The following is a 13,284-nucleotide window of genomic DNA, read 5'->3' on the forward strand; positions in this document are numbered from 1 at the left end:
CGACTCGACATAAAGGTCTTGTAGTGTCAACAGAGATGAAAAAATACTTATTAACCCAATTTAGATAAAAAAGAACGAGCTAAATTGTCGAGAATCATCATCTTGGAATTTGCAATACTTTTGTAATTTCGATTTATATTTTATATTGATAAGGACCCGAATTGAAGGGTCGAAACGTTTATTTTATTCCTTTTGTTACATTCACACGAAAATAAAAAGTTTTCTGTGCATCCAAACAGCTGATGTAGGCTCTGATGGGCTTTTTTATATTTTTCACTGATAGATTCTTTCGAGCCTCATTTTATATATAATATTTAATTAAATCTTATAATTTTTTATTGTTATATATAATTTTTAAGCTGTTCCTAATTACTTAATATAAAAATTATTTATTATATTTAATTATTTAATACAAAATTATTCATTACAAAAAATGATGGAATTAAATAATGCTTTCATATGAAATCAAAAATTTTTTTACAATACATACAAAATATCTCCAATAGCAGATCCGGGCCGAGGAATTATGATGCCCCGGGCAAGAAACCCAAAAGTCGCCCCCCTCCCTTGTGGATTCCTAATTGTGTTTGCTTTCTACACTATCTGGGATCACGACGAGAACGTGACAAATAAGATCCTGTTCTTAATTTGTTTATGTTTTTATTTTTTTTTTACACTAAAAAAGTTTTTATTTTTTTTACTATTTTTTTACTACTTTTTTAAGATTAAATTTGAGAAATTTTGGGGAATTATTAATATTTCATTGATTGCGTTGAAAGTCCGACAACCATATCGGCACGCAATTATAATTTCTGAAATTAATTCATTTAAATAAATATATATATAATAGTTCAACATCTTAACATTCAGACTGTAATGGCGCTTTGTATTTTAAAATCTAACATAAACGGACTTATTTCCAATCTTATTATTATTTATACACGCTTGCCTATAATGCGTAACTCTTTATACATATCGGTTATTGTGAGGAATATTGCTAAGGTCTCGATAGTTTAAAGGCTTAGGACGTTCGCACGGAATGCAAGAGATCTGGATTCGACTCCCGGCCGAGGCAATATTTTTCGCAATAAGTTTCTTACAGTTTTTTAAGATTAAATTTCGGAAATTTGGGAGGGGGTTATTATTATTTCAAATTGATTGGAAGTCCGATAACTATATCGGTATGCAATTATAATTTCTGAAATTAAGTCATTTAAATGAATATATATAATAGTTCAACATTTTAACATTCAGACTGTAGTAGCGCTTCGTATTTTAAAGTAATTAATTTTTTTAATTATTATTTTTTTATATAGTATTTTTGTTTAAATGGTTTTATACATATTTTAAAAAACTGTTATCTTATAAAAAATTTTATCTCTTTCTCAAATTTACAACTTTCACATGAACTTATTTTCTTGCTTTCACATCAGCGAACTCCTTCACTATTTCACTAATATCCACTTCGCTTATCAACGCATTCTCGGTTGATAATAATGCCAATGAATTTAACCATTCTTGACTTATGGAAGACTGGAAATATGTTTTTATGAGCTTTAATTTACTAAAGCTGCTTTCCTCACTAACAACTGTTATAGGAATTGTGCATCAATTTTTGAATAGTAATTTTTTTCCTCTGAGTGGCACCCCTCCTGGCGCCCCTATGCTTAGGCGCCCTGAGCGGTTTTAAAGCACATTTTAACAACAACTTACTATTATAATTTATTATTCTTTTTCTTTTGTACTAACATTCGGTCTTGGAATATTAATATTGCAAATAAAATGAACATAAATCATAAAATATAGAGAGCACATATAATATGAAAAACAACTGCGTTGCATCTGCCTGATACGCAGTTAACTTCAAGTTTGACTTGATTATATCTATGTGCATGCAATAATTATAGAATGCAACAAATCGTTATGTTTTAACTGTTTATACGATAAATATCATCCTAAAAATTGAAATTATTAGGTTTGTTCGCGTTACTTGCACTTTTTGCATCTTTTTCAACATCTTCGCATTCTCTCTTTTCAATGCCCAAATATATATTTATCTTATTTTAAGTTCAAAAATTTTGGGGGTCTCAAGCAACGATCTATATTAAGCAATAGACCTACTGTAAAACAGTCATTGCACATTTTTATTTTAATCAAGTCATGAACAGGATGAAATCGCCTATTATTATAGATCCTTATTATTATTGGACAGGTTCCTAATATGAGATAGTGGGATTTCTGCTAAATTAATAAGAGCAAAAAATTTATGAAATTGGATGTTGTCAAATTTTAATGATGTTAGTCTTTTAAATCTCGCTTTATTATATAAAAAGAAATATTAGGTAATAATGTCTGTATGCAATGATAGAGTAAGATCATATTGATAGGAAAACACGTGATATAATAATTTGACATGATTTGTTTAACTGTAAAGATTAGATTTGGAAACTGCAAGGCATAGAAGTAATATGAGATACTCAGAGCATTCATAACTATTATGTCAATCAGAGAGTTCCGTCTGTTTAGGGCGTCTGAGCTGTAGCTAGAACTGTTGATAACTCTAATATCTAAACCAAACTTAATTTTTTAGTTTTACCTTTTATCAATAAAATTCAGTATATATATATAAAATGTACGTTCGCATCAATAACATTACTTATTACTGCATTGAAAATTGTCAAAATTTGAGCCAAATAAGCGTCATTTGCGCGAAGTGTTAATCCTTTGCTTCATATGGAAGAAAACTATAGCTGAAGTTCATCGAATGCTTGTAGAAGTTTATGGTGATAGTACTCCTTCCGATAAAACGATGCAGAGAATGGTTTCAACGCTTTAAAAGTGATGATTTTGATGTGGAGGACAAAGAGCATTCTGAACAGCCAAGAGCATTCGAAGACGAAGAATTGCAGGCATTGTATGAAGACTCATGTAAAACGCTTCTGAAAGCAACATTAGCAGAAACATTAAATTGTGTTCAATATAGTATGTTATTTCTGATCATTTAAAAGCCTTGGGAAAAGTCTACAAGAAAGGAAAATGGGTCCCATAAACTGAAGGGACATTGAAAGGCGAAAAACCATCAAATTCTACTTGCTAGGCAACAAAGAAAGAGGTTTTTGAATCGTATCGTTACTGGGGATGAAAAATGGATTTATTTTGACAACCCTAAACGTCGAAAAACCATTTGCGACCCCGGCCAATCCTTAACATCGACGCCAAAGCGGAATATCTATGGAAAGAAGGCAATGCTCTGTATTTGATTGGATCAGAAGGAGTAGTATACCATGAGCTGTTGAAATCTGATCAAACAGTCAGAGGCAAAAAAATGAAAAAGCACTTTGCTGGGAAGTACTACCCCGTGCGGCTGGGAAGTACTATCCCTTATTCATCAGATTGTACCCCTTCCGACTACCATTTGTTTCGGTCGATGACACACGCATTTGCTGAGGAACACTTCAATTCTTATGAAGATGTCGAAAAATGGGTCTCTGACTGGAGCCTTCAAAGATGAGTTATTCTTTTGCCGCGGAATTCGTTTGCTGTCCGAAAGATGGGAAAAAGTTATCGCTAACGATGGACAATATTTTGATTGATGTACTTTTTCATTTTGTTTCTTAAATAAATATATACTTTTTAAAAAAACGGATGGAACTTTCTGATTGATGAAAGTATAATGCTATGAAAGCATCTAAACAATTCAATATCCCAAAGCATATTATCGAAAAATATGTTAAAAATGATTTTATTATTGTTGAGATTTCTCACACACATACACACTAATATACACATACATCGAAAAATTATATAATTATTATAATATTTAAATTTTCTGTTTTTATGTAATATAACAAAAGCGTATATAAAAAGCTTTATTTTTTCTAGTTGCCTGTTATGAGATAATACATCATGTAAGGAAACCCTTGTATCTCATATTAGGAATCCTTTTTTTTAATGAATCAGAATCGATACTTTTGATAAAAAATTTCGCATACAACAAAATATAGATAATAAAGCTATTATCGATTGCTAACTTTTGGGGATTAAACTAATAAAATATATTTCCCATAAATTTGATGTGAAGGCAGAAATTGAAGTTTACAAATAAATTACAAATTTAAAAAAAAAAGACATTTCATAGGCGACTTTATCCTATTTTCCTATGAAAGTATTATACTTTTTCATTCCTCTAAGATTATTGTAAAACAGTCATTGTAAATTTCTATTTTGATCAAGAATTATTTTTAATTTCATATAAAAATATTTTAATTATCTGATTTTTTAAATAAATAATTATTTTCATATTAAATAATTATAAATATAATAAATTATAAATATATTAAATTTTGGTAAACGTTGAAAACAACGGACTCACTTTCGATGACCTTGACCTTGACATATATTGTCAAGGTCATGATCTTGAGTGATCTTCGGAAAGTTTTAGTCCGCGCTCGTTATTCATTTAAAAATGATTTACGCAATAAATTCTGCTATATAAAACAAATATTCTTTGCTTTAAAATAAATTTTCTGCTTTAGAAACAAACATTTTCTTTGAAAACATTATTTCATTGTATAATTCTTGTTTTTAAAGCAGAGAATTTGGTTTTAAACCAAAAGAAAATTTGTGATGACTTCTTTTTTGTAATGACTTATTTGAAGCAAGAAACCACCTTACATTCCTTGCTATTTATGTGAATACAATTCTTTCCACGCGAAGCGAAGAATCCCCCCCTCTCCATTCGCTTAGGGCGCACGATTTTCCACATGAAGCGAGATCTACCCTATTCCCCCCCCTCCTACCTAGAGCCATACGATTTTTTACGCGAATCGAGATCTACCTCACAATCAGAAAAGAAAAAGATGAGTCAGGATTAAATCGGGATACAAGGGGACGGACAAAGCCCACACATGTTCTTCCCCTCTTTGCTTCAGGAATGAAACATTTGTTCTATTTCAACAATTGTTCTATTTCAAATAGTTTCGTGCAGAAAGAATACGTGTGCTCCGCCTTTTCTCCTGCCGCCGTATTCCGAGAGATTTAATCCTAATCAAATCCAATCCTTATCTGATTATGAGGCGGATCTCGGTTTGAGTGAAAAGTCGCACATCTCTAGACAGAGGGGGAAGTGGAGTGGAAGTCGCTTCGCATGAAAAGTTGTGCGCCTCTGGATAGAGGAGGGGGAGGTGAGATAGATCTCGTTTCGCGTGAAAAATCATTAATTCCTATAAACAGAGAAGCTGGGGTAAATTTTGTGTTCTAATTTATATAAAACTTATTTTGTTCACTTTTTAACGAATAATGAGCGCGGGCTAAAACCTTCCGAGAATCACTCAGGGTTATAATCCTGACGATATATGTCAAGGTCAAAGTTATTGGAGGTGTCCATTGTTTTCAATATTTATCATAATTTTATATTAAATAATCAAGAATGGCTTAAAAATTGTATAATCGGGAATCTTGGGTCTATTAACAGCGGAATTCTATGTAACTTGTTATGTAATTGTTATGTGCTCATAACAACAGTTGCGCAGATATTTTATGTAGTCAAATATTGTTATTAAAGTATTAAAGTATCGTAGTAAAATATCGTATTATGTATTAAAATAAAAAGTTAGTACAGAACACAGGAGCAGGAATCGGTAAGGTATGCCCTAGTCGAGAATTCCCTACTTGGGCCTAATTAGGAAGTAGTAAAATATGTCTTACATATAACAAATTTCTTAATCCATAAACAATCGTTAATTTTAAGTTTAATATCTCGCTTCATAGGGTAGAGCGACATGTTTTTTTGTTAGATTCTTTCGTTTCGTATAAAAACACGTCTACTGAAAATTTTAAATAAACATAATTTTGATTATTGGAGATGAGGCTATTAAATTGAATAATTATCTAACTAATTTTGCTCAGTTGCTATATAATATTTTTGTATATCAAAAGAAATTAATAATATTAAATAGTAAGTAATAAATAGTAAGTAGTAACTGATTGGATGTTCAGTTAAACTTCATAAATTTCTATTAGGACTATAGGACTACAGGACTTAAAGGACTATATTGACCAGCTATATGAGAGCTATATGTTCATTAACATTCAATGTTCGTGGATCATCGAAGTAGCTATTTCCGTATTGTAAAGATCAAGCAATGTTGAATGAGGTACAGCTTTTGGATGGTTAATTTCGTAGTACTGTTTTGTAGCACCATAAAATTAATTCTCTCATTCACGGGGAAATGTTTTTTTTTAATTATAATTTTATCGTGTGTATTCTAGAACAAAATGATGTTAATCAATAATACTTATTTTAATAATAAAATTGGATTTATATTAATTTTTTTTCAGGATTATAATGTTATTAGGCGCAATAAGAGACAATCGTCAAGTCCAAATAAGGAAAACATGATTAGACAATCTTAATTCTCGACGTTATATTTACGATCAGGACCTAATTAAGACTACCTGATGAGCACCTCATCAGGACACGCTTATCAGATCCCTATCAGAGCCTGATCAAAATTTCTACTCGGAAATATTTTATTGTTATTTTTTCGAGAATGGCTGAATAACAGTGGCTTTACTGCAGCACATGTTTTGGTGAGTACTTCACACTCAAAAAGGTTGATTAAAATTGATGGCCTTTCCTTGTCACAGTGCAAGTGGGATAAAATCTCTTGCTCCTGGTTCTGATCCGAGTGATGCTTGAGAGTGAAAAGGTATCCTCTTTTTGTTAATAAGTTATACTGCGGAAAGAGAAAGCCGAAAGGGAATGAGGAGCGACATTCGTCAGCCTCATACCTAGCTAGAGGGAGAGCTGCTCCTACGTAATACGCGATGAACACTCTGAGGTTAGAGAGCTTCAGAGGGAGAGAGTGACAAATTGTTCACGTGAATAGAGTTTTAATGGGTGCATTCAGTATTACAACTGCTCACTGAGCGGTCGTAGTACTGAATGCATATATTGATCGCGTCCAATCATGATGGAGTTCACGTGACCAGTTGTCTCCAATCTCTTTCATGTCTATGGAGTTTTGATGACCGCATCCAATCAGAGGAGGAGTAGTTTGCCACTCTCCCTCAAAAGCTCTCTATTCTGTGTTAAACGCCGACATAATGGCGGCGGGGAGAACACCTGGTGCTCCTCCCTGGTGACGAGATAGAAGACATAATTATCGTGGTGGGAATTTCCCATCACGCGCAGTTATCCATCTCTTTGGTCAAGTAGAGTGAGCCTTGCGAAAGAATGTCTTTCTCCCCTAAGGTGAGAAGGACTGGACCGGTTCGAGGGAGGACTCAAGCTTTGGCATTTGCTTCCTCACAATATCGAAAGGATACTGCATAAAAAATTTAATAAAAAAATAATAAAAATTTATAGAAATTTGATTTATAGAAATCCTATATGATTTAACATATCATACATATTATGAACACATCATACCTTTTTTGTGTGAACAACAAATATTACATAAGATAAAGAAGTTATAGTTTCTATTGTTTTATATCGTATCTTATTTAAACGATAGAATATCTATCTGAATATGCAAAATTCTCTATATATATATATTATTCCTAACATTATCCGATTTAATATAAAATAAATGATAAGATGTTTATATGAAACTACATATATAATTTAAATGAATATGTTTCTAAATGTTTTAATAAGGCAGATGTTATAGAAAATTTATCCTATTGTTGACAATACAGAGTGTCTCAAAAACTATTACTACCTGAAATATCTTCAAATCTAGAAAATCCAGAGAAAAAATTATATAACCAAAATTATACGATATGAATGAATCTATCACATGAGGATAATAATTTTTGTCCAGGAGTGGAAGTGCTTCGAAGATTTCAAGATCAACTTTGTTTTTTTTAAATGGAAGTATTTGAATTTGTTTACATAATATAATATTCTTCTAATTATTCTGCATATAAAAATATTAAGATAAAAAATAAATAATTTACAAGATGTTTTACATTTTATTCTGGCACATATTGACATGAAATGTTAAAAAACTCGTAAACTATTAATTTTATGATAATTATATCCTAATAGTTTTATGACTGTGTTTTATGAGAATAATATGTAATCAATAATAATTAATTAGTGTAAAGAAAATACATAGCTGCTTATAAAAAAAATTATTCATTTTATACATATTTTTTTTTTAGCAACTATGTATTTTCTTTAAACTAATTGATTCATCTTATTATTCATAAAAATGTTAATATATGTGCCAATATAAAATATATAACATCTTGTGAACTATTAGAGTTATATACTTCTATCTTAATATTTTTATATGCTGAATAATTATATTAGAAGAATCATATTATGTAAAAAAATTTAAATAATTCTATTTAAGTGGGGAATTCCATTGTTTTTTGGGGAAAAAATATTGATTTTTTGGGGAATTTTTTTTGGATCAAAGTATAAAGTCAATACATTTGAATTTTGAAACATTGTTTAATATATATAAATAATTTATATGTAAATAAGTTTTTATGTAAATAATTTTTTTTATTAAATTTGAACCAATATTATCTCTCCTCAAACTTGGTGCCGCGCGAAATATCTTTGTCACCGGTGTATAAGATCTTCCATCCCAGTCATCTAAAATATAAAAATCTGACAGTGTTTAATTTTATATACATATAGTTATCGTTGGATGAACAGACAAAAAAAATTGATAATTGAGAAAATGGCGGTTTGTCATCGATTTCGCTCTAAAAATTGGCTGAATTTTTTGCAATAAAAATAAAAGTATATAACGGATTGTTTTTCTTTTTCATCATACGATAAAGGAATGTTTCCTCAATATGCAGTTCAAAACGGAAGATGATCGGTCTATTAATTTCATAAATAACATGCACATTAGTCGCAAAAAAGTTTCGAGAAAAATGCGTTTAAAGTTTCAATGCGCTAAGTTATATACCTGCGTGCCGAATACTATAATATTCAGTTAAAAAATCGATTTTTTTTACCCAAAAAATAGAATTCCCTCCTTAAAAAAACGAAGTTGATTGAAAATCTCACATTCACTTCCATTTGGACAAAAATTAATATCCCCATATGATAGTATCCCCTTTTATATCATGCAATTTTGATTATATAAATTTTTCTGTAGATCTTGTAGATTCGAAAATATTTCAATAATTATTGTATTGTATTGCCAATGATATGATAATTCAAGGATATGATAATTTTTCTATGATATGTTTTATTCAAATATATAGCAACATTTTCGAATTAAATTATATAGTTTCGTATAAAAACATCCTATCGTCTATTTTATATTAAATCAGATAATGTGATAGATCATATAGAGAAGCTTGCGTACTTACAATTAGATGAATATTCTATCGTTTAAATAAGATAAGCATGACACGATAGAAATGTGTATTCAGAGATTCTATTGATTAAATTATGATATAAAATACATTTATAGCTTTATTGTGTATGTTGAAATCTGTGAAATAATTATTCGGTCACCTAAATGTCACATTATATTGTCAACGATAATTTTTCTAACATTTATCTTATTCTTTAACATTTATTATATATCTTATTATTAGAAATATAGGAATATAATATAGAAATATAGGAATATTTTTATATTAAATTATACAAGATATTTGATAAGTAACAATAAAACTTTCGCATAGGGGTAGAGTGGTCTGAACTTGAGAGTTGAAAAGATCTCTTCCATTCAATTACTAAAAATCATCGAATATTGATTTTCAATAATTTTTTACTCAGGTACTATCAACTTTACAGAAATACGGCAGAAGACAAAAATTACATATTTATTTTCTTCTCATAGAGCTCTAAGAATTTTTTCAAAATTTTTTAGTTCTGCATTTTCTTATTGGCAATTATTTTTATCAACGTGAAAAAATGCGGTACTAAAAAATTATGAAAAAATTTTCAGAACACTATGAAAAGAAAATAAACAATTTTCGTTTCTAGCTGTTTTTTTGTAAAATTGATAGTATTTGAGTAAAAATTTATTGAAAATCAATATTCAGATTTTTAGTAAATAACATCTTGTTAACTATCGCGAAAATTGCAAAATAGTAGAGGATTTTTGGACTTAGTTTAGTCCGCTCTATCTCAATATGAGAGTTTTATCGTTACTTATCAAACATCCTCTATAAATTCGTATAAACATCCTATTGTTTATTAAATTAGGTAATATGATAGGATCGTAGAAAGAATTTTATGTATTCAGATTGATATTCTATTGTTTAAATAAGATGCAATATAAAACGATAGTAGTTTAATTTTTTAACTTTTTGTGATATTTGTTGTCCGATTGGTATGATAGATTCAGATAGAATTTCTATAAATCAAATTTCTATAAATTTCTATTGTTTTTTTTATTAAATTCTTTAAGCAGAACGTTTACAGAATTAAAATATTTTCAAAAATGGCAAAATTTACTCTTACCCCTATTTTAAAACTTCGCTTTCTTAGGGGTACGAATGAAATTGATGGTAATACGAACGGATATAAACGATCCCGAAACACTCATTTACAGATTTAAAATATCTCAAAATGGGGTGCCAGTATTTTTTTAAACTCTTTATAATTTTGTACCTCTTAAGGTACAAACGGAGATACAAAAGGACCTTAACTTAATGCATATTGAGAGAAATATTTTTTGAAAAATTGGTTGCTAAAAAGTTTACATAAATATATACATTTTAATTTTTACAAGGAAATGCACCGAAGTGTCTTTCTCCAGTTTCAATGAGCTTTGAATATATTATTTTTTTAAACAAAGGTAAGGGGTATGTATTTTTTTATATACATGCTACATAAGAGACTTTTCGGGAATATCTTATATATTTAAGAAATAGTAAAAATTGCAAAGAAATTTTTTAATAAACCTGATAAATTTATTCAATTTCATATATTTTCTTGTTTATTACTATTGGATTTAATTTAATAATTTATTTTAAATGAATAATTGTATTTACTACGTACAATTGTACATATTTCTTGATATATCTCTGAATTTTTTAATTGATATTATACAGCTTTCCTAAGAATTTTATCCCAATATTTATTTATGTAACTTTACTTTTTCCAAACAATATTTTTTTTGTAGAGTTAGAGAAAAGTATATTCTAAACATATATTTATAAATAATAAAGTGTTGAATATTACCTGTCCAGATGAAAAGATGCGATTTCAGCGGTATGCCTCTCGAAGTCTGTGAAGTAGAAATGATTTGGCAATGTCTGTTGTTCTCGCGGGAACCTGTGCGATGAAAACAATTTATTTATTATTATAATAAAAAAAAAGAAATATTATATATATAAAGGATATAGTTAAAGAATGAAGATTTCCAATTTCTTAATTGATAAGATAAATAGTAATAAAAAAGTGTACTACTTTGTGTTTTAATTAATTTAAATACTTCTTATTATTATCATATTTTGAAAAGTGTATATATGCAATAGTCTTGAAACAGTTTGTGAAATCGTGGAAGAGTATAAATAAGACTTGCGTGTATGATATTACAGGTATCATCATAAATTGTTATATTATAGAATTAAGGTGAATTGCGATATTAATCGATCGATATCTGTCGCGTGACTTTATAACCATTCTGTTTATTGCATAACACAGTAGCTGCTTGCTGCTATATTCACTAGATTACCAATAACAGTCAAATATCATATTACGTAATTTGAAAAACTGTTTCATATAAAAACTATTTTATAAAAAGAAAACAAAATTTTTGCTTTTGTAAAAAAAGAGGAAAAAATGTAAAGAGCGCGTAATTTTTGTTTTTTAAAAAATGAAGATTATAAATATTTGAATGTTTCATAAAATTATTTATTTACTTACTTCATTCATTATATTAAATTGGGGAAAAAGTTTGTTCGTATTTTAAAAAATTGTTTCGCAAAAGTTTTTTATTTGTTGCGAAATTTTCGTTACAATTATATCATCCGCTAGAGCAAAATTTCAGCTTTAAGAATCTGTTTTTTAAATTGCGATATGATGATTTTTATCGAAGTTATGAGTAATCGAAGTCGAATCAGAATGCTCCTTTACTTAACTCGCGAATAAACTCAGGAACAAAAAATCATAGGAACATTTTTAAAAAATAATTTTGTAGAGAAAGTTCCAAACTTTCACCATAGATAGTCGAAAATTTTCATAAATTTTTTGAAGCACCCTCAAAGTGAAAAGAAAATTTTTCATCTTTTTCAGCTCGTAATTTTTTAAATGTAAAAATTATAAAACTCATAGAAACTAAAAAAATATAGTAACTTTTCGAAAGTAGAGATTTCAAGTTTTAAAATCCTTTTTTTAAATTTAAATTTCATTCATTTTTGACAAAGATATTGTATATACAATTTTGAATTAAAAAATACGAAGAAACTTTTTCCCCAAACCAATATACCTTATTTCTACTAATAATTTGCAACATATTCTATAAAACATATGATTATTCATTTAGTAGATGAATTAAATTATAAAAACCCAAGTTGTACTATCTTTATTGTATCATGTTAAAAAATAAAACTCAGGTGATATTATTTTCATTATTTATTTAAGTCTAATGACATGTATCATGTATATATAAAAAATTTAATATCAATAATTAGCGCCAAGTTAAATTCTAATCAAGTTAAATTCTATCAAATTAAAATACATATGGTATTATATCTTTATTATTTGCTCAATTCTCTATTATTTATATACCATTATAGATATTTATGTACCATTAGAGAATTAAGCAAATAATAAAGATATAATACACATGTTTTAATTTGGTAGAATTTAACTTGGCGCTAGTTATTTAAGAGACCATTTGTAAAAGACTTGATATCACCACGATTGGCACCAAGTAAATAATAATCATACCCTTTCTTTTTCAATCAAAGTAGCAGTAATTATTTAATTCTCCTTCAAAACATGATTATATCACACAATTGCGTTATCTTACTCAATTCAAATATTACAACAAAGAATTAAAGTAACAATAGAAAACAAAAAAAATTAATTTAAATAGAAAAATTCTTTACGTAAAAAACTTGAGGCTGCTAAATCTCAAAATATAGTACAATATCATTATGAAAAAGAACAGTAAACTTTATTCAGTGTAACATTCAAATTATATATATATATAGTGCCCGCCAAAAATTCCAAGCCGGCTGAAAATCTCGAGAAGTATGCATTTTTAAGAAAAATGTTTTAGACAAAAATTGTAGGTTTAAAAATGTTTATTTAAAGATTTATCTTTAACCTTGGATGGTGTCGTCAAT

At 28.5% G+C, this 13,284-nt stretch overlaps 1 protein-coding gene across 8 annotated transcripts in view; it reads right to left on the reverse strand.

Annotated features, from left to right (window-relative positions):
* The window catches only part of LOC105149251 (extracellular serine/threonine protein CG31145), a 318,959-nt gene that overhangs the window by 60,489 nt on the left and 245,186 nt on the right, over nucleotides 1–13,284 (reverse strand). For 7 of the 8 annotated variants that reach the window (XM_087405143.1, XM_087405170.1, XM_087405150.1 and 4 more), the window contains one exon: nucleotides 11,171–11,263. The exons of the other annotated variant lie outside the window; for it this stretch is intronic. In XM_087405143.1, the coding sequence (XP_087261269.1) occupies nucleotides 11,171–11,263 (93 nt within the window). The remainder of the gene's footprint in view (nucleotides 1–11,170; nucleotides 11,264–13,284) is intronic. 8 annotated transcript variants of the gene reach the window in all.

Source organism: Acromyrmex echinatior, chromosome 1 (assembly GCF_024713525.1).
Source record: "Acromyrmex echinatior isolate Ae372 chromosome 1, ASM2471352v2, whole genome shotgun sequence".
Taxonomy (NCBI): domain Eukaryota; kingdom Metazoa; phylum Arthropoda; class Insecta; order Hymenoptera; family Formicidae; genus Acromyrmex; species Acromyrmex echinatior.